This window comes from Pelophylax lessonae (assembly GCF_965119305.1).
Source record: "Pelophylax lessonae genome assembly, chromosome: 4".
In the NCBI taxonomy this organism is placed as follows: Eukaryota; Metazoa; Chordata; class Amphibia; order Anura; family Ranidae; genus Pelophylax; species Pelophylax lessonae.
In genome coordinates, this window is record NC_138771.1 from 220905303 (window position 1) to 220928602 (window position 23300).

Below are 23300 nucleotides of genomic sequence, written 5' to 3' on the forward strand. Positions count from 1 at the left end.
CCTAAAAATGCAAGCTGAACACTGACGATAAATCACTTTTCTCTATCGCTCATTGACAGACGTAGTCCTCGGTGATACAGCACCTACGGGTTATGTTGCCTCCACAGGAGTAGGACTAGACAGGAAATAAAATGCTCTGGCCACACCCTAGGGGCAGTCCCAGAGGGTATATCCTCTCTCTCTCTGCCTCAGCAAATCAGTTGAGTCTCATCATTAAGGATGAGCATTGTAAACTTCTAGTTGGCACTGGTTGGGCCTTCTAGATTTGGATTTGATTTCGATTTTCCCACCCCTCATTTGCGATACTGCTCTGGGACTTCCCGTAGGTGCTGTATCACCGAGGACTACGTCTGTCAATGAGCGATAGAGAAAAATTGATTTTTGTAAAATCTTACCGTAAAATCCTTTTCTCTTAGCTCATTGACAGACGTAGTACCCGCCCCTCTGTTTTTTTGAGTTGGGTTGGGTTAAATTCTCTAAAGACTGCTTTTATGACATAACTGATTTGCTGAGGCAGAGAGAGAGAGGATATACCCTCTGGGACTGCCCCTAGGGTGTGGCCAGAGCATTTTATTTCCTGTCTAGTCCTACTCCTGTGGAGGCAACATAACCCGTAGGTGCTGTATCACCGAGGACTACGTCTGTCAATGAGCTAAGAGAAAAGGATTTTACGGTAAGATTTTACAAAAATCCATTTTTATCCCAACATGGTAAAACATTTTGATATAAAGTGCAGCGCAAAATACATTGAATAAGGGAATAGTCCATAAAGTCCCAGAGGATCCATAAAGTGCATAGACAGATGATTGGCCAAGCCCTTTCACCAGTGAGGTATACACCGCGCTCACCTGAAATGACTCAATAAACGCTTAACACGTGGTACCCACAGGTATATTCAGGTAATCAGGACATATGCAGGAGGGCTCTCCACAAAGGATCCAGGCATCCAAATTATATGCAGGGGAACCTCCTCACAGAATCCAGACTCAATCCCGTTCATCAGTTAAATGTAATATGAATAAAAGGACAACATCTAAGTGCTCTCCGTTTAATAACTGGTTTAATATAAATCAATAAAATAACACTCACATATTGTAGTAAAAAACTCAGCATGGAAAGCACCTTCACGGATGGCATTAACGGTGCCGCTGCAAGGATCGCAGCTTCCGGCCTCCAAGGCAGAGAGGGTGACAAGTGGCTCCACCTCCCGTATCCGTATCGTACAATACGGGACTTCGTCAGCTGTCCCCTGCATATAGTTTGATCGCCTGGATCCTTTGTGGAGAGTCCCCTTGCATATGTCCTGGTTACCTGGATATACCTGTTAAGCGTTTGAGTCATTTCAGGTGAACGCGGTGTATACCTCACTGGTGGGAGGGGCTTGCCCAATCATCTATCTATGCACTCTATGGACTCTATGGATCCTCTGGGACTTTATGGACTATTCCCTTATTAGATTTATTTTGCACTGCACTTTATATGAAATTTTTAGACAGTGATTCAGGCCTATTCCATCAGGGGTCAGGTTCCTCCTTTCCCTGTCAAAGCACACTCTACTCTGGGTGTTCAGTGCCTCCTGGGCTTCCGTCATCGGGCATCAGTGATGCAGTGATGCAGGTTTGCAAGTCGGCCACCTGGTCGTCTGTGCACACTTTCACAAAATTCTATCAAGTGGATGTGTTGGCATCTGTGGATGCTTCAGTTGGCAGCAAGGTTTTGCAGGCTGCTGTTTAGAGGACCTGGTCTTCATTGAGGGTGTATTGTTTTTTTGTTTTTTTTTCATGTGGGCTCTAGTTGTTTTCGTTGAGCTTCTGTTTACCTGGTTGGCTATAGTTTAGCTTTGGGAATTTCTTTTTCGCTGTTCCTACCCCTCATGTTTAACACTGCTTTGGAACGTCCCAATGATTAAGGCCCCTTTCACACATAAGGTCCGTTCAGTTCTTAAGTTCAGTCACGTCAAAATGTGTCAGTTTTCCATCCGTTTTTCATCAGTTGTCATCAGTTTTTCGTCAGTTGTTATCTGTTTTTCATCCGTTTTTCGGCAGTTGTTATTTGTTTTTTATCCGTTGTCATCCGTTTTTCATCCGCTGTCATCCGTTGTCATCCGTTTTTCATCCGATCCGTTTTTTGACGGATGAAAAATAGGGCATTCATCCGTTCAAAAAAACGGACATTGATGGAAGCGGATGAAAACGGATGTTAACTGATGATCATCCGTTGTCATCCGTTTTTACATAGAGATACATTTATGTCCGTTTTTCATCCGTCAACGGATGGATGAAAAACGGACGAACGGACAGCATGTGTGAAAGGGGCCTAAAAAGATCAGGCACTGTGTCCATCAATGAACGAAAAATAAAATGGGATTTTTGATTTACCGTAAAATCCATTTCTCTGATGTTCATTGACGAACACAGCACCCACCCTTCTGTGGAGTTGCAATTCTTCTTACACTGCTTGTAGCAAAACGGAGTACCTATAGCAGGAAGAGGGAGTATACCACCTAGGACTGCCGATAGGCGTAGCCAGACTTGCCTAGTATCCTACTCCTGTAGGGGGCAGTATAACCCAGTGGTTAAGAAGATTAGGAGCTGTGTCCATCAATTCAATTCCATCAGAGAATTGGATTTTTCGGTAAGTCAAAAATCCTATTTTACATAACGTGACTGTGAAAAAAAATTAAAAATACACCTATAATACACATTGCCATAATGTCTTTATTTAATCTTCCTTAGAAATTAGGAATGCAAAGATCATTGTGTTTTGTGAAAAAAATTCAGCCAGTTAACACTTGTTTTTTAACTATGAATTTGACACTGTCTTTTTTTTTTTCTCTCATTTAAATTTAAAGCCTTAGTGCCTTTTTTATAGTTTTAGGTAGAGCCCCAGTTTTTAAATGCTTTGCCTTTTTTTTTTTTTGCCTAAAGAAGATAAACTTTAGATCACTTGATCACCGTGTGTGTCATGGGGAAGATGGGAAATCTGCCCAACTTTACTCCTAAGATATTCTGCCTCTCGATTATTTTTTTACATTTTTTTTATACCCAATCATCTTACTGGCCTGTTTCCAATTAACCAAATAGTTTGCAAAATGCTCTTCCAGCTCTTCCTTGTTAGTAGCACTTACTTTGCCAGCTTTATGTTTCCCTTTCCCAACTTTTTTGAGATGTTGCTGCCATCAATTTTGAAAATTATCTTATGTTTTCTTCAGATGGTGCATTTTCTCATTTAAGCATTGGATATGTTTTCTATTGTGAATAAAATATGGGTTTATGAGATTTTCAAATCTTTGCATTCTGTTTTTATGTATATTTTGCATAGCAACCCAATTTTCTTGGAATTGGGGTTGTATATTGTACATTCTCATTAGAACTACAGTGCCTTGCGAAAGTATTCGGCCCCCTTGAACTTTTCGACCTTTTGCCACATTTCAGGCTTCAAACATAAAGATATAAAACTGTAATTGTTTGTGAAGAATCAACAACAAGTGGGACACAATCATGAAGTGGAACGAAATTTATTGGATATTTCAAACTTTTTTAACAAATAAAAAACTGAAAAATTGGGCGTGCAAAATTATTCAGCCCCCTTAAGTTAATACTTTGTATCGCCACCTTTTGCTGCGATTACAGCTGTAAGTCGCTTGGGGTATGTCTGTATCAGCTTTGCACATCGAGAGACTGAAATTTTTGCCCATTCCTCCTTGCAAAACAGCTCAAGCTCAGTGAGGTTGGATGGAGAGCGTTTGTGAACAGCAGTTTTCAGTTCTTTCCACAGATTCTCGATTGGATTCAGGTCTGGACTTTGACTTGGCCATTCTAACACCTGGATATGTTTATTTGTGAACCATTCCATTGTAGATTTTGATTTATGTTTTGGATCATTGTCTTGTTGGAAGACAAATCTCCGTCCCAGTCTCAGGTCTTTTGCAGACTCCATCAGGTTTTCTTCCAGAATGGTCCTGTATTTGGCTCCATCCATCTTCCCATCAATTTTAACAATCTTCCCTGTCCCTGCTGAAGAAAAGCAGGCCCAAACCATGATGCTGCCACCACCATGTTTGACAGTGGGGATGGTGTGTTCAGGGTGATGAGCTGTGTTGCTTTTACGCCAAACATAACATTTTGCATTGTTGCCAAAAAGTTTGATTTTGGTTTCATCTGACCAGAGCACCTTCTTCCACATGTTTGGTGTGTCTCCCAGGTGGCTTGTGGCAAACTTTAAATGACACTTTTTATGGATATCTTTAAGAAATGGCTTTCTTCTTGCCACTCTTCCATAAAGGCCAGATTTGTGCAGTATACGACTGATTGTTGTCCTATGGACAGAGTCTCCCACCTCAGCTGTAGATCTCTGCAGTTCATCCAGAGTGATCATGGGCCTCTTGGCTGCATCTCTGATCAGTCTTCTCCTTGTATGAGCTGAAAGTTTAGAGGGACGGCCAGGTCTTCGTAGATTTGCAGTGGTCTGATACTCCATCCATTTCAATATTATTGCTTGCACAGTGCTCCTTTGGATGTTTAAAGCTTGGGAAATCTTTTTGTATCCAAATCCGGCTTTAAATTTCTCCACAACAGTATCTCGGACCTGCCTGGTGTGTTCCTTGTTCTTCATGATGCTCTCTGCACTTTAAACGGACCTCTGAGACTATCACAGTGCAAGTGCATTTATACGGAGACTTGATTACACACAGGTGGATTCTATTTATCATCATTAGTCATTTTGGTCAACGTTGGATCATTCAGAGATCCTCACTGAACTTCTGGAGAGAGTTTGCTGCACTGAAAGTAAAGGGGCTGAATAATTTTGCACGCCCAATTTTTCAGTTTTTTATTTGTTAACAAAGTTTGAAATATCCAATAAATTTTGTTCCACATCATGATTGTGTCCCACTTGTTGATTCTTCACAAAAAATTACAGTTTTATATCTTTGTTTGAAGCCTGAAATGTGGCAAAAGGTCGAAAAGTTCAAGGGGGCCGAATACTTTCGCAAGGCACTGTAAGTGGTGCTAGCCACTTAGCAACTATTCTGCCCTGCCGTCACTGGCAGTTTTTCCATCTGTGTTTGAAAGGTACATAAATGCCCTACACCTATATCAAGGGCATTATTGAAGTTTGGTCAATGCTGTACAGTTTTTTTTTTTTTTTACCGTTGGGTGCCCCTTATCGGCGTAGGCCATTTTTTGGTGAAGGTGAACCAAACAATCAATTTAATTCCATAATATGGTATGTACAAGTAATTTCTATATTGGAGAAAAATCAAGAAATTATTTAATGTGTTTTTTTCCCTCTATAAGCGTACAAATATAATAGCATATACAATTTCCCAATCACACATGAGATTTGCATTGAAACAAACAAAAAAAGCATCAAAGGGCATCAAAGGACACAAGGGAATTGCATAATATTCTCCATTTTCCAAAGAATTATATATTGTGAGCCAAGACCTCCAATCTAATTTCCATTTTCCAGTCTACAGTCACTGTGTTGTATATTCTATAATGGCACCTCCTCCCTGAAGCTGATCATCAGACTTACAGTATATCCTCAGTATACAAGACCCCAAAGTGTATATAAGGAATGTCAATGAAAACCTGGTTCTAAAGTATAACTATAGGGCTTGTAGCTACTATTGTATCAATCCCTGAGAGCAATGTTTGAACCAATAGTTGTCCGGCCTGATGGGTATAGAAACTTTCAAAGAGAAACAGTCAATTATGAGGGAATCCTGGGTTGTCACCAGAATTATTGTCTGCATTGGAAGCTTTTCCCTTTACTTCTGTTCTGATGTCAACTCAAAATTTGGGATTTTCTTTTACTTTTCAATGATAATGGTAAACAGGACAAATAGAGCCCGAATCATCCTAGGTGTTCTAATCCCTCTCCATTCTATTAAAAAAACTTAAAAAAAAAAAAAAAAAAAATAACAAAATTAGGCCTTAATTACGCTTTATATCTTGTGTGCAAATATAAAATTTGGTCCCATATAGAATATCTCATTAGTATTGGCCCAGCAGGCAAATGTTGTCCTGCCTCAAAGCCCAGTCCCCTGCCACTACATATTAACAGAATAAAACTTACTAATTTTTTCTGTTGCTGTTGCAGGCCTGATGGAATTGGAACAGTTACAGCTGAAGAGAAGGAGAGATTTGAAGAGATTAAAGAACGACTTGGATTGCTATTAGAAAACCAAATCAGTCACTTCAGGTAAAACATTTTCTATGGCTGAATAACACTGTAACATATTTTGTTAAAATATTTTCTATGGCTGAATAACACTGTAACATATTTTGTTAAATGAATTGCTATGTTTTGTACAGGGAAAAATCAGTGGATTTTTTATTGTACATCACAGGACACAGAGCAACCACATTAATCCTTACTCATAGGACTGTGTCATTTTTGCCAGTGTCCAATCATCTGTAGGTGCTGCAGTCACCTCCTATATAACCCCTACTATACAGGCAGTACTTCAGTTTTTTGTCAGTGTCTGATGGTCATGGTGAGTGATGTGTAGGTCTCTCAATGGTTACTGCAGTGATCAAGAGATTGGTATATCTGGATCCATTCTTGTCTCTATATTACTCAGATGAATGGCAACTGAGTCCTGCAAGGATATTGCGGCCTTTCCACACAGGACCTTGCGTTACAGAACCATGTGATGTGATAACCTGACAAGGAGTATCCAGAAGGGTGTTATACAGGTCCAGGACAGTGGACCCCTGGAAAATGGGGGTATTGAATCCCTGAAGGGCTTGAAAGAATGAACCCTCTGCGAAGGGTGAATATTGTTTTTTTTTCCTGTTATGGGAGCATCCTGCAGCAAGATTTGTGAGTGTTCTTATAGCCTGACACCTATTACTAGTTGCTGCCTATGCCCCTTTGTTAAATCCCCAAAAGGGGGCAGTGTTGATCCAGGGCTGGGATCTGCCTTTGTGTTTTTCTATGGCACATATGTCAAACACAAGGCCCGCGGGCCGAATCCGGCCTGTCGAACCTTGTCAAGTGGCCCTCACATTCAGTTTTACAGCCGGAATATGGTGGCACTCTGGCTCCTATCCTCTGCTCCCACTCCCCACTGTCACCTGTAAACACAGAAGCCTTTTGTGCTTACAAGGGACAGCTTTTATCTCAGCAGCTCCCAGATCTAACCGATCCCTGCACGCTCTCACAGTGGGGCACGGCAGGGACAGATCTCCAGTCCCTGAGAGATCTCTCTGCAAGGCATGGCAGAGCTGCCTTCACAGGGAGATACTAGAGCCGAATACATGGATAGTACTGCCATCTACATTGGGAGGTACTGGATACGAGAACACAGGGAGGTATTAGCGCTCAGTGAGGTAAGATCGAGTAGAGATGTAAGGAAGCTTTGTGGGGAGGGGGGGTTAGAGTTGGGGTTGCACACTGTGCATAGCATGCCCCTAAACCCTGACACTGTACATAGGGCACCCTGAAACCTTACACTTTGTACGTAACACACACCTGAATTCTGCACTCTGTACCTAGCATAATCCTGAACTCTACATCTGAACAGGATTCACTCCTCTGCACTCTGTACGTGATTCACTCCTCTTCACTCTGTAAGGGATTCCCTCCTCTGCACTCTGTAAGTAGTGTACCCCAGATACCACCAGCCCTTTGAGGGCAAACATACTGTTGATGTGGCCCACAATGGTATTGAGTTTTAGACCCCTGCTCTATGGTGATATGGTCTATGAGCTGTGAGGAAATTTTAATTTTCCTGCTAATAGATGGGTCTTTTCTGTTGTAACCATGGCATACATGTGGATTGAGGAAGCATGCATAAGTTGGTAACTGCTCAGAAGTGGTGCAGTGAGGCAGATACTAGCAGAGCGACAGCAGACTAGTGGGCCTTCATTTATGCCTTCACTCCTGTGTCTTATTTTACAAGGACACAGGGCAGGTTCTGCATCCTTATGGGAAGTCCTTCTGGCTTTAATTTGTCAACAGGCCATATGTCTTCCAAAGGTCAGGGAGGTGGAAAAACTTGCGAGCGATGGCTTTGGGTCCTTAGAACTCTAGGCATAGTCCCTCTGGTTCAGTTTCCCCTGCAGGTCCAAGGGTTTCAGAAGTGTCTGAACCTATTCACTTCAGGTACTGTGGCTGTTCCTGGAACATAGATTTTTGTTACAAGGGTGGACTTTTCCTTTGCCCTAGCAGGTTTAGAGCATGAGCTCTCCAATATGCTCATAAATGTGGGACGAGAAGGTAAAAAACAAGGATGGTCCCCTTCATTGGTCTCTTTTCCATGCTTAGAGGAGGAATAATTTTCCAGTCTTCAAAGTTTCTGCCAGTAAACGCTTAGAAACCTTGTTTAAGGCATTCTTTGTCTGGATAGGGGCTGCTATGTAGTGGGAGTGAAGTGGCTATCTAACAGGCTGGATTCCTCAGGCAGAAAGTCAAAGCTGGGACAATGTTTAGCAGATTTTCCTCAGTTCTTTGTTTTTCTGTGCTCTCAATCATCTGTTTTTGCAGGATGTGATTTTGCCAGTTCCTCAGGGTGTAAGATTTTACAGTTTTTACCCGAGTCCCCTTACGATCCCAAAGACAAAGAGTGGTGTTTGGTCAATATAGGATCTCGAGTGTCTCAATAGGTTTCTCTGGGTGCTGATGTTTTGTATGGAGTCAGAGAATACTGTAGTGGTCTTGCTCCAGCTGGGAGATGTTACAATCTTCCCTCCTCACTGGAGGTTCTTGCAGTAGATGATCAACGTTTTTAGTCTGTGGCCCTGCAATTCAGCCTGTCCACTGTACCCTTGGTATTCACAAAGGTCCTGGCTCCAATTTTAGGCTTCCTAAGCATCCAAGGGGTGTTTATTCTGGGATGCCTAGATGATCTGCTGATTAAAGTGCAATCTGTATCTCGTATCACATTGCACACTCTGGAGAAGCTTAGTTGTGTTCTCAACCTCCAGACGTTGACTTTGATTTTGATTCTCTCTTCTCTAGGCAAAGGTATTCCTACCTCCAGATAAGTGTAGTTAAATCAAGGAAGGACATCTCATCAGGCTAAGGTCGCTAGACTGGTGATTGCCTCCCCTAAGGTTGTAGACGGGGAAATAATGTCACCCCATTTCTTGGAAGGTACTGACAACAGATGCCAGCCTGATTGATTTGGAAGGTGCTCTGGGTTACCTACAGGTTCAAGGAATTTGGTCTTCACAAGAAAAGACAGTTACAATATTCTGCACCTGCAAGAGAGTCACCTAGCATTTCTGCATTGGTTGAAGCAGTTGAGAGGACTCCTGTTAGGGGTTCAGTTGGAAAATGCCACAGCTGTAGCATATATCAACTGTTGGGGTACATCAGGAGTCAGTTAGCCTAGGAAAGAGGTGACTCATCCTGGCCTTGGTAGAACTCCATGTTCCTGCCCTGTCCATAGCTCAAATTTTGGGAGAAGAAAATTGGCAGGTGGATTTCCTTAGCCACTGGCAGTTTCGCCAGTGGAGTGGTCTCTCAACCTAGAAATGTGCAGAGTGCCCTCTCAATGGTGGGGCACACCAGAGGTGGATCTCTTAGCTTCCAGATTCAATCAAACCTGGACAGGTTCCTTTTTGAGGACCCAGAATCCCCAGGTATTTGCAGTGGATGCCCTGATGGCACCTGGGGAATCCGTTTTTCCTGATTAATGCCTTTACTCCACTACAGAGTTACATAGTGAGGTTGAAAAAAGACATCAGTCCATCCAGTTCAACCCATGATGTGTGTGTGTGTCTACTGTTAACCACACATTGTATACCCCTGTATGTTGTGGTCTTTAAGGTGCCCATCTAATAGTTTTTTGAAACTATCAATGCTCCCTGCTGATACAACTGTTTGCGGAAGAGAATTCCACACCCTTACTGCTCTTACAGTGAAGAACCCCCTGCATATTTTAAAGTTAAATCGCCTTTCCTCTAGTTTTAGTGAGTGGCCACGCGTCTTATTGTATTTCCTTTCTCTGAATAGGTTTTTCCATATGCTAGGGTTTCCAGTACAATATTTGTACATTGATATCATATCCCCCCTCAATCGTCTCTTCTCCAGAGAGAATAAATTCAGTGCTTGTAGTCTTTCCTCATAACTGATGTCCTCCATTCCCCTAATTATTTTTCTTGCCCTTCTCTGGACTTTCTCCAGTTCCAGCACATCCTTCTTGAGGACCGGTGCCCAGAACTAGACAGCATACTCCAGCTGTGGCCGGACCAGAGTCTTGTATAGTGGGAGAATAATCTCTTTATTTCTGGAGTGAATCCCCTTTTTTATACATCCCAGTATTCTGTTGCCTTTGCTTGCAGCGGCTTGGCATTGCATGCCACTGCCAAGCCTGTTGTCTACCAGTACCCCCCAGGTCCTTTTCCATCCTAGTCTCACCCAGAGGTTCCCCCCCCCCCCCAGTGAGTAGCCTGCTTTCTGGTTTCTGGCACCCAGGTGCATTACTTTACATTTTTCAACATTGAACCTCATCTGCCATGTAGTTGCCCACCCCATAATTCTGTTCAGGTCCGCTTGTAAGGTTTCCACATGCTGCCCAGAAGATATTGGCATGCTTAATTTAGTATCATCCGCAAATACTGAGATTTTGCTCGATAGCCCCTCCTCTAGATCATTTATGAATAAATTAAACAGGATTGGCCCCAGGACAGAACCCTGGGGGACCCCGCTTTCCACGCCCGCCCAATCTGAGTACTCCCCATTAATCACCACCCTTTGCAACCTCCCCTGGAGCCAGTTCTGTATCCAGGTACTCACCTTATGGTCCATACCTACCTTCCTTAGTTTGAACAGTAAGCGTTTGTAAGGAACGGTGTCAAAGGCCTTTGCGAAGTCCAGGTACACCACATCCACAGGCTTACCTTTATCTAGGTGGCAGCTCACTTCATCATAGAAGGTTAATAGATTGGTTTGGCAAGAAGGATTTTTCATGAATCCATGCTGATTACTACTAATAATACCGTTTTCATTACTAAAGTCTTGTATGTGGTCCCTTAACATCCCCTCCAAAATCTTGCAGACTACTGATGTTAGGCTGACCGGCCTATAGTTACCCGGGATATATCTCGGCCCCTTTTTAAATATTGGTACCACGTTGGCTTTTTTCCAATCAGCTGGCACCATACCCGTCTGTAAACTATCCTTAAAGATCAAGAATAATGGTCTGGCAATCACCTGGCTGAGCTCTTTAAGAACCCTCGGGTGCAAGCCATCCGGTCCCGGTGATTTATTTATGTTAAGTTCCTCTAGTTTAGTTCTAAGTCTATCTTCTGTTAGCCATGGCGGTATTTCCTAAAGGTGTGTTGTTTAGTTTGGCCTTACAAGCTGGGTTAGTGTAGCCCCCCGATTCTTTTGTGAAGACTGAAGAGAAGAATTTATTTAACACTACCGCCTTTTCCCTGTCCTCTGTGGCCAAAACTCGCTTATCGTCTTTTATGGGGCCAATGTGTTCTGGCCTCGCTTTCTTACTGTTTATATACTTAAAGAATTTCTTGGGGTTCTTTTTACTCTCTTCCGCTATATGTCTCTCATGTTCTATTTTAGCCGCCCTGATTTCGTCTTTACATTTCTTATTACACTCTTTGTAATGCTTGAATGCTGCCAATGACCCCTCAATCTTGTATTTTTTGAAGGCCTTTCCTTTAGCATTAATATGCATTTTTATGTTGGAGTTTAGCCACCCAGGGTTTAGTTTTGGTCTTTTAAATTTATTTCCCTTTGGAATGCACTGGTCAATCCCTTTGTTAAGTATGCTTTTGAAGCACTCCCATTTTTCCTCTGTGTTCTTTGTTTCCAGGGTTCTATCCCATTTGATATTTTCTAGCAGAGAGCGCAGTTATGGGAAATTGGCTCTTTTGAAATTCAGTGTCCTTATATTGCCCTTGTGTTTCCTATTACTGTAATTAATACTGAAACTAATTGACCTATGGTCACTGTTTCCTAAGTTGTCCCGTATTTCTATACCCGTGAGCAGGTTTGTATTGTTGGTAATCAGTAGGTCAAGTACTGCATTGTTTCTTGTCGGTGCATTCACCATCTGACCCATGAAATTGTCTTGCAAAACATTTGGGAACTGCCAAGCCTTGGCTGAATGCGCGGTTCCTTCTGCCCAGTCTATATCTGGATAATTAAAGTCCCCCATTATAATGAGTCTTTTGCGCCTGTTAACATAGGTTTTGATTCTAGTCTGACTCCAGTGATTCTATTTGCTTCAACAAGGAGCATGTGGTATATTGACATAATGAACATGTTGGTGGGTGATCCTTGGCCTCTTGCAGTTCGGCCATATCTGCTGGCACAAGGGCCGCTCTTCCATCTTTCTTTAAGGTCACTGGCTTTAACGGATTTGGTATTGAAGCCAGAGTGTTAAAGGATTGGGGGGTATCGGATTCAGTCATTCCCATATTTGTAAGGTCCAGGAAGACCACTTTTAGGGACATTTACTGTAGTACCTGGAAGTTGTATGTGGCCTCGTGTCAGGCTAGGAAGTTCCAGCCTTGCAAATATGTTGCCGGTGAGATCCTGCCTCTTCTTCAGTCTGGGGTTGATATGAGGCTGTAAGGATCTGTTCCTGGTACTTGATTATGACAAAGTCCAACATGGCCATTGTTTGTGATAAAAGTGGGTTCATCATATTTCAGAAGACTTAAAGGTGGGAAGACAATGTAATAGAGCAGCACGAAATGCCAGCAGAATGCTTGGATGTATAGGGAGAGGTATAAGCAGTAGAAAGAGAGAAGTGCTTATGCCGCTGTACAGAACACTGGTGAGACCTCACTTGGAGTATTGTGCGCAGTACTGGAGGCCATATCTCCAGAAGGATATAGATACTCTAGAGAGAGTTCAGAGAAGAGCTTCTAAACTAGTACATGGATTGCAGGAAAAAACTTACCAGGAAAGGTTAAAGGACCTTAACATGTATAGCTTGGAAGAAAGAAGAGACAGAGGGGATATGATAGAAACTTTTAAATACATAAAGGGAATCAACTCTGTAAAGGAGGAGAGCATATTTAAAAGAAGAAAAACTACCACAAGAGGACACAGTTTTAAATTAGAGGGGCAAAGGTTTAAAAGTAATATGAGGAAGTATTACTTTACTGAGAGAGTAGTGGATGCATGGAATAACCTTCCTGCAGAAGTGGTAGCTGCAAATACAGTGAAGGAGTTTAAGCATGCATGGGATAGGCATAAGGCTATCCTTCATATAAGATAGGGCCAGGGACTATCCATAGGATTCAGATATATTGGGCAGACTAGATGGACCAAATGGTTCTTATCTGCCGACACATTCTATGTTTCTATCATTTCATTTGAACCACTGCATTGTTTTTCTTCTTTTTTTTTTTTTCCTAGGCCTCAGTCGCCAAGAGGCAAGGCCCCTCCACATGTTAGATGTGATTACGGCTCTCATGGTTCTTTGTGACCTGTGATGTACTCCAAGAAATTAATTTTAACCACTTCCCACCCGACCTATAGCAGAATAACAGCCGGACTAGGATTTCATTGTTCTGAGTGGATTTTATTTGACATCCTTCAGAACAAGCTGCTTGTGCGCATCTCTGATCACGGTAAAGAGCCTATGAGATATCCTTTTTACCATGTGATCAACTGTGTCCAATCACAGCTGATCACTGCGTAAATAGGAAGGGTCAGTTATTGGCATTCCTCAATGTCCAGCTGACAGCGCAAGAGAGGAGAGCCGATAAGCAGCTTTCCTCAATAGGGACATCTTCACTGATAATCGGTGCAATAATCAATAGTGCAGCCCCACCAGTGGTGCCAAATAGTGCCCACTAGTGATACTAGTCAGTGTGCCTGTCAGTGCCACCTATAAGTGCTGCTTCATGAGTGCAGCCTATCAGTGCCCGTCAGTGCAGCCTCTTCAGCGCACATCAGTAAAGGAGAATTTTTTTTTTTCCAAAATTTTTGTTCTTTAAAAAAAAAAAAAAACAGTGGTGAATAAGTACCAACAAAAGAGACCTCTATCTGTCTCCAAAAAATAATAAGAATGTTGTTTGGGTACAGTGTTACATGACCACACAATTGTCATTCAAAGTGTGACAGCACTGAAAATTGGCCTGGGCAGGAAAGGGATAAAAGTGCCCAGTATTGAAGTGGTTAAATAAATTTTCCCTTCTCCAATGGAGGAAAAGGCTGTTCAGAAGCTTTGTGTTACAATGTACTAACAATTAACTTAAAGCAGAACTTTACCCATAACAGTTTGAGAACAATCAATGTTGTACGGCACTGCGTTACTTTAACTGACAATTGTGCGGTCGTGCGACACTGTACCCAAATAAATTTGATGTCCTTTTTTCCCACAAATAGAGCTTTCTTTTGGTGGTATTTGATCACCTGTCCAATTTTTATTTTTTGCCCTATAAACAAAAAAAGAGGGACAATTCTGTAAAAAAAAAAAATATTTTTCACTTTCTGCTTTTTAACATTCCCAATAAAAAAAATAAAAAATCTATTTTTTTTTCATCATTTTAGTTCATCTTGTATCCTGCTTCATATTTTTGGTAAAGAAAAATCCCAATAGGCATATATTGTTTGCGTTATTGCGTCTACAAACTGGGGGAAAAATGTATGTCGTTTTTTAGTTTGTTTTTACTAGTAATGGCGGTGTTTAGCATTTTTTAGCGGGACTGCGACATTGCGGCGGACAGATCGGACACCTAACTGACATTTTTGATGGGACTAGTGACATTACTACAGTAATCAGTGCTAAAAATATGCACTGTTACTGTACTAATGACACTGGAGGGAAGGGGTTAACACCAGGGGCGATCAAAGGGTTAAATGTGTCCCTAGGGGGTGCTTTCTAACTGTGTGGGGGATGGGCTTGCTGCATGAACACAGAGACCCGTGTTCCTAAATAAGAGGAACACAGGATCTCTGTGTTCATAACTGACAGAACAGTGGTCTGCTGTGTTTACATTAGCAGACCGCCATTCTGTCTCCACAGGGAGCGATCACGGGTGCCCCGCGGCAATCACGACTGCCTGACCTGCTGATTGGATCCCCATGTAGCCAACCGGCATTTGTGCGCGCCCTCACTAGTGGTCCCGCAAAATGTCGTACAGTTACGTTGTCTCGCGGGACAGAGCCGACTTCCCGCAGTATATGTACTATATAATATAAAATGCAGCGCTATATTGAATAAAAAACACTGTTAAAGGCCAATGATACTAGTAAATGTCCATTCAGTTGCTTAAGATAATGTTATGTGAGAAAGTTCAATCTCCCACCCATCCGATGTGTGAACATCAATTTGGCATTAAGTGAGCAGTCTACACCTCCACCAGGTATATGAGCCTCTTACGAGAAGATGAGGATAATCAAGGCAAAAAGAGATGATCAGAAATTTCACATCCAGATGGTCACACCGCTTGGGAATCCCAGCCAACATACAATAAGCAACCGAAAGTATCCAGAGGTGAAGGGGCAACAATCCACAAGTATCAGTTAAGATAACTCCAGAGCAGATATCAAATAAATGAGATGAAAGGACAGCTCATGGTGAAGTAAGCTTGATCAAACACATTTATTTAAAATACATGGCACTCCCCAAATCAAAATGATAAAACAGCCAAAGAGGAATGATACTGCATAACAAATGCCAAAAAAAGCCACGGGTGTGACGTCCTGTCGCAGGGTTGCTCCACCTACATGTTTCGTTGTAAAACCACGTCATCAGGGGGCGTATCCTACTAAACACAACGTCCCTTATAGCCATAGCGGCGAAAGAAGAAACTCATTCCGTAGCGTCGCATTGGACGGAAAACAGAACGCGGAACAGGAAGAGACTCACTGGACCGCATTCCTTATGAGAAATGGAACGCAAACATTATGCAGTTCGATTGTCTATGCTAAAACACAAAAGCTAAAAAGCAAAAGACATTAATAGCATTATGGCCGATCATCAAAGAGGTCTGAAAGACTGAACACAAATTGGTAACAAAGGCTCATATTGTCAAATCGATCAGACCCCCTATAATCAGCTGGAAATCGAACAAAAGAAACTGCAAAAAACAAAAAAAAAGAATTAGTAAGTAATATAAAATCAAAAATAATGGGGGGGGGGGGGCGTGGCGACCGCCGACGAACATGGCCGCACACTGCTAGAGCTCTGCTCAGGGACTTATCGACTACCACCGAGCCTTCCGCACCCGCCCGACTCACTATATCCGACCGCAACACTCCCGCTTCCCTCACCGCTGCTCCAGGGCATGAGGCAACGCCGTCTGGATCCCCCGCCGGTCCAAAAGCTGTTGGCATTCTTTCCTCCCATGCTGCGTGGAAGCAGCCAAAATGGCGCAGGCGCTGGGACCCGTCTTCTGGCACTTCTCCCTCATCCATCCGAGGTGGGATCGGATCAGGAGCAGACGCATCACCGGGTCCAGGCAAGTCTCCCACCTCCCTCCTCCTCCCCTCACTCGGAGCCCTCTTCTCCTACCTCCAGAAGCCCGGCCAAATCTAGGCCCGGTTTGAACCCCTTCCACATGAGGCCTACTCAGCACCTATGGACACTCATGCAGCCCCCTCTGCAGACCCTTTTCAGGACTTCTCTCCTCAGATCAACCACTCTCCGTAGCCTTAATGAAAGACATGCTGTGGACACTCCGCACCTCTATTCATATGGACACACAATCCCGTATCAGAGAATGCAAGGCCGACATTGCACATCTTGGTGACAGAGTCAATCAGGTTGAAATTCAGATGAGCGAAGTCACATCTTCATTCAACTCTTTAGTGGACTCACACTCCTCACACCATGAGATTATCTCCTCTATGCAGGCGAAGATTGCTGACTTGGAGGATAGATCTCGCAGAAAGTGAGCAGTCTACACCTCCACCAGGTATATGAGCCTCTTACGAGAAGATGAGGATAATCAAGGCAAAAAGAGATGATCAGAAATTTCACATCCAGATGGTCACACCGCTTGGGAATCCCAGCCAACATACAATAAGCAACCGAAAGTATCCAGAGGTGAAGGGGCAACAATCCACAAGTATCAGTTAAGATAACTCCAGAGCAGATATCAAATAAATGAGATGAAAGGACAGCTCATGGTGAAGTAAGCTTGATCAAACACATTTATTTAAAATACATGGCACTCCCCAAATCAAAATGATAAAACAGCCAAAGAGGAATGATACTGCATAACAAATGCCAAAAAAAGCCACGGGTGTGACGTCCTGTCGCAGGGTTGCTCCACCTACATGTTTCGTTGTAAAACCACGTCATCAGGGGGCGTATCCTACTAAACACAACGTCCCTTATAGCCATAGCGGCGAAAGAAGAAACTCATTCCGTAGCGTCGCATTGGACGGAAAACAGAACGCGGAACAGGAAGAGACTCACTGGACCGCATTCCTTATGAGAAATGGAACGCAAACATTATGCAGTTCGATTGTCTATGCTAAAACACAAAAGCTAAAAAGCAAAAGACATTAATAGCATTATGGCCGATCATCAAAGAGGTCTGAAAGACTGAACACAAATTGGTAACAAAGGCTCATATTGTCAAATCGATCAGACCCCCTATAATCAGCTGGAAATCGAACAAAAGAAACTGCAAAAAACAAAAAAAAAGAATTAGTAAGTAATATAAAATCAAAAATAATGGGGGGGGGGGGCGTGGCGACCGCCGACGAACATGGCCGCACACTGCTAGAGCTCTGCTCAGGGACTTATCGACTACCACCGAGCCTTCCGCACCCGCCCGACTCACTATATCCGACCGCAACACTCCCGCTTCCCTCACCGCTGCTCCAGGGCATGAGGCAACGCCGTCTGGATCCCCCGCCGGTCCAAAAGCTGTTGGCATTCTTTCCTCCCATGCTGCGTGGAAGCAGCCAAAATGGCGCAGGCGCTGGGACCCGTCTTCTGGCACTTCTCCCTCATCCATCCGAGGTGGGATCGGATCAGGAGCAGACGCATCACCGGGTCCAGGCAAGTCTCCCACCTCCCTCCTCCTCCCCTCACTCGGAGCCCTCTTCTCCTACCTCCAGAAGCCCGGCCAAATCTAGGCCCGGTTTGAACCCCTTCCACATGAGGCCTACTCAGCACCTATGGACACTCATGCAGCCCCCTCTGCAGACCCTTTTCAGGACTTCTCTCCTCAGATCAACCACTCTCCGTAGCCTTAATGAAAGACATGCTGTGGACACTCCGCACCTCTATTCATATGGACACACAATCCCGTATCAGAGAATGCAAGGCCGACATTGCACATCTTGGTGACAGAGTCAATCAGGTTGAAATTCAGATGAGCGAAGTCACATCTTCATTCAACTCTTTAGTGGACTCACACTCCTCACACCATGAGATTATCTCCTCTATGCAGGCGAAGATTGCTGACTTGGAGGATAGATCTCGCAGAAAAAACCTGAAGATCCGTGGGATCCCTGAAGATGTCCTGCCTCAACAACTCCCTCACTTTGCCAAAGATCTTTTTCTGGCAGTACTCCTGTCCCTCTCAAACACAGATCTCACCATCGACAGGATCCATAGAGTTCCTAAACCCTCCTTCTTACCTGCAGAAACACCTAGGGATGTGCTGCTGCGCATTCACTTTTTTCAAGTGAAAGAAAACCTACTTTCAGCCTTCCGCCAACGCAAAGATTTACCTCCCCAGGCTGCTAACCTGAAAGTTCTACCCGATCTCTCCCAATACACCCTTCAGAGACGCCGCAACCTCTCTTCCATTACAAAGGCCTTGCGAAACCACAAGATTATCTATCGCTGGAAATACCCAGCCAAGCTGGAAATATCCCACGAGAGCTCCAAACACTATGTCTCCACCTTGGATGAGGGATTCCGTCTTCTCCGAACCTGGAATATCCTACCTGATGAACAGGATGGGCAAGCCATGACTGCCCCCTCACCCCCAGCTCATCTCTGCCAGGAGTGGCACACGGTCTCCTACAAGCGGTCCTCCAAGAAACACAAGGGGGTTAAGGATGCCCTACACTTCTCATATGCACCTACTCATCCCTGAGTGTACAGCGGGTACTCGCTGATGTACCCGTTTCCCCTCACACCTGGCAGTACCTACTGCCCTGGCCTTCCCAAGGCCGCTTTTTTAAGCTCTCTGTTTTTTTTTTTGTTTTTGTTTACGTTTTCGCTGTTGACCCTCTTTTTTTTTTTTGGGGTCTCCAGCGCTTTTTTGGTTGAGCATGCATGTGATCAGCAAGTCCCACTTTCCAAGGTACCTTTTTCTACTCTTGAGCTGCAGTTTGTTTTCACCTCTACCTCAAGACAACCGCTGTTTGTTCCTGACTCCTCCCTCTTCTGCAATTCCAGGATGACCATTGCATTACCTTCGAATTGCCTTCATCTGCGCTTCATGTTGCCTACCCCACTCCTCTGTTCCCCACCCAGTCTCCACGGAAATCTGACTCTTCTTTGCCTCCGATGCCATGGGTATAAAAGTTGTTTCAGTTAACGCCCGGGGTCTCAACCACCCGGCCAAACGGAGATCTTTATGGCAGGAGGCACTTCACCTGAAAGCGGACGTCCTCACGGCCCAGGAGACCCACTTTAACATTCATGCAACACCGAACTGTTCCCCCCCAGCATTCCCGGATGTCTTCCTGGCGTCTGCCAGCGAAAAAAAAAGAGGGGTCCTGATCGCCGTTCGAGATACTGTCACCTTTTCCCTTGTGGACTCCACGATCGATCCGGATGGTCGGTATATTATCTTGAAATGTGTTATTAATAATTTACCTCTTACCATTGTCTCTGCCTATGCTCCTAATGTGAGACAGAAACGGTTTCTATCTAAATTGTTGAAAAAAGTGTCTAATCCTAGGTATGGTAATCTCATTGTATGTGGTGACCTTAATGCGCCTGTTAACCCCAGCCTCGATACATCCTCCCCTCGAGGTAAAGGCTCCCCTTCCTTAGCGGGCCTCCTTGAGTCGGAGGATCTATACGACGATTGGCGGTACTTGAACTCTACGGACAGATTCTACACATACTACTCCCCGTGTCACAACTCCTACTCACGCCTTGATTTTTTTCTTGGTTGATACAATCTTGTTTTCCGAGGCTGCCATTCACGACATTGTATGGTCGGATCACGCCCCGATATCTCTGTTCCTTGAAGATGGGAACTCCTTTGCTACGGTGAGAGTATGGAGGTGCAACACGTCCCTCTTCCAAGACCCCACCACTAAACAAATAATTTCTCAACCCCTCCAAAACTTCTTCTCCCTCAATTCCCCATCTAATACCACTGTTTTTAATAACTGGTGTGCCCACAAAGCCTTTGTCAGAGGTATACTCCTCCAACTTAATACCCGCTCCCGTAAAGCCTTTCGTTCCAAGCTTGACACTCTCCTTGCAGATATCTGCACTTTGGATGGCCAAAACCAAACTTCCCCCTCACAAGCCCTAGCGGACAAAATAGCCGCCCTTCGTCACTCCCTCAGAAAACATCTGTCCTCCCAGCACGACCATTACATGCGCAAATTAAAACTTGACTGCTACGCTAATAATAGTAGAGCTGGTAAGCTTTTGGCCAATCGCCTCAAATCCCGACGGTGTAAATTGAAGATCTCTTCCCTCATCCATACCCACTCCCCCCTAACAAATCCCCAAGCGATAGCTGATGCGTTCTCGGACTACTATGGCTCTCTCTACAATCTTTCCTCTTGTCCAACTACTCCTCAACCCACTGATGCCAATATTGCTGACGTCCTTTCTAAACTTCACCCCCCCTCCCTTTCTTCATCCCAACTAGATTCCTTGAACCAACCTTTCACCGCTGAAGAAGTCTCTAAAGTGATCTGCTCCTTGCCCAATGGCAAATCCCCGGGCCCTGACGGCCTCTCCTCTGAGTACTTTAAAACATATCTCCCCATTCTGTCCCCCCAACTCCTTGCAGTATTCCAATCCGCGGCTTCCAGTGGTTCGACAGGGTCCACTGGGGCTACCTAAAATCAACCCTACATAAATTTGGTTTCCAAGGCCAGATCCTATCCTCTATATAAGCGCTGTACTCTTGCCCCTCCGCCAAAGTACTTACCAATGGTATGCTCTCTAAAATGTTCGAGATTACAAACGGTACCCGTCGGGGATGCCCTCTCTCCCCATCTATATTCAACCTGGCCATAGAACCACTTGCGGAAGCAGTTCGGTTGCATCCACATATCACAGGCTTCAAATTGAACCATCATTCCCACACCATCAACCTATTTGCGGATGATATCATCCTCTCCCTCACTAACCCAACGGTGTCCCTTCCCTTTGCTCATGACCTTCTCCAACAATTCAGCGCTGTATCCTATTACAAGGTGAACTTTTCTAAATCGGTTATTCTAAATTTAGGTGTTAACCATCATGCCAAGTCACACCTCTCCTCCTCCCTCCCCTACATTTGGACCGACCACAGCATATCATATTTAGGAATCTCCCTAGCCCCTTCCATCCATAAAATGTCTTCCTTAAATCTGGATCATCTGCTGCTCCAGCTCAACAAGGATCTGGCGGCCCTGGCCAAACACAAACTTTCGTGGGTGGGCAGGGTCGCCGCCTTCAAAATGCTCCTATTACCTAAAATCCTATACCTCTTCAGGACCCTCCCCGTCCCTCTTACCGACTCAACAAATTGGCCGATTGCATGAAACGCTTCTTGTAGCAGGGTAAAAAGGCCAGATGTGCCCTCAAGTATCTTGCGCTCCATAGACGTGCAGGCGGTCTCGGCCTGCCTGACATTGGGGACTACTACACAGCCTCGCTTCTAGCTCAACTACCCCACTAAAAATAAAAAGAAAAGAGAAGGCGCCTGGCCCTTTAAATAAAAGATTGTTGAACCTGCTGCCCTTTTAATTGTAATAAAACAATAAATAGGTATATATCATAGGTAAAAAGGCGCTGGTAATCTTAATATATCACGTGTTATAAAAATTAATAGGTGATTTAAAGTGTAATATATGTGATTAAAAATTGCTACAAATATATATATGATCTACTATTGGTGCAATTAGCAAAGAAAAGTGCATACCAGTGCAATTTCAATTCAGAAGTGTTTGTGCTTCTCAAAGTAAATTAATCCACAAAGGTGTGGATCAGTGAACCAATAAATAGATATATAAAGAATTCCATACAAAAATCACATAAGAATATATAAAAATATAAATATATAAATGTGCTCCAAGTAGTGTTTAAAAATCCAGGCAATAGCATGCAATCAAAATTGTGCTTGGTGGATTCTTATTAATCCCTTCACAGTGCTCCAGGTGCTGGGATGTGACAACCGTCAATTAAGAAGTGCTTGTGCTTCTCAAAGTAAATTAATCCACAAAGGTGTGGATCAGTGAACCAATAAATAAATATATAAAGAATTCCATACAAAAATCACATAAGGATATATAAAAAAATCACATAAGAATATATAACCACAATGCATTTCGCTTAACGAGCGTCCTCAGGCAGTCTTAGAGTGTATGTTTTTTGGAGAATAAAACAGTATTTCACTATTGGAGGCTATTTGTTCTTCTATATCTTTATGTGTATGGGGGGACTACATGGTCCAACTCGAGTAATATAGGAGCCAGAGATCCAAGCAATCGAGGAGAGGTCTGATCCACCCAATAAAGGGATCACAGGCGTTGGGGGTCCTTGTGACCTGCTGCTAGCTGGTAAGAGGCCACGGTTGTCACATCCCAGCACCTGGAGCACTGTGAATGGATTAATAAGAATTCACCAAGCACAATTTTGATTGCATGCTATTGCTTGGACTTTTAAACACTACTTGGAGCACATTTATATATTTATACTTTTTTATATATTCTTATGTGATTTTTTTATATATCCTTATGTGATTTTTGTATGGAATTCTTTATATATTTATTTATTGGTTCACTGATCCACACCTTTGTGGATTAATTTACTTTGAGAAGCACAAGCACTTCTTAATTGACGGTTGTCACATCCCAGCACCTGGAGCACTGTGAAGGGATTAATAAGAATCCACCAAGCACAATTTTGATTGCATGCTATTGCCTGGATTTTTAAACACTACTTGGAGCACATTTATATATTTATATTTTTATATATTCTTATGTGATTTTTGTATGGAATTCTTTATATATCTATTTATTGGTTCACTGATCCACACCTTTGTGGATTAATTTACTTTGAGAAGCACAAACACTTCTGAATTGAAATTGCACTGGTATGCACTTTTCTTTGCTAATTGCACCAATAGTAGATCATATATATATTTGTAGCAATTTTTAATCACATATATTACACTTTAAATCACCTATTAATTTTTATAACACGTGATATA

General features: G+C 43.4%; 1 protein-coding gene across 4 annotated transcripts in view; it reads left to right on the forward strand.

Moving 5' to 3' along the window:
- Positions 1-23300, forward strand: part of CADPS2 (calcium dependent secretion activator 2) — a 1183693-nt gene that overhangs the window by 580276 nt on the left and 580117 nt on the right. For all 4 annotated transcript variants that reach the window (XM_082254958.1, XM_082254959.1, XM_082254960.1 and 1 more), the window contains exon 14: positions 6106-6207. In XM_082254958.1, coding sequence (XP_082111084.1) covers positions 6106-6207 — 102 coding nt within the window. The remainder of the gene's footprint in view (positions 1-6105; positions 6208-23300) is intronic.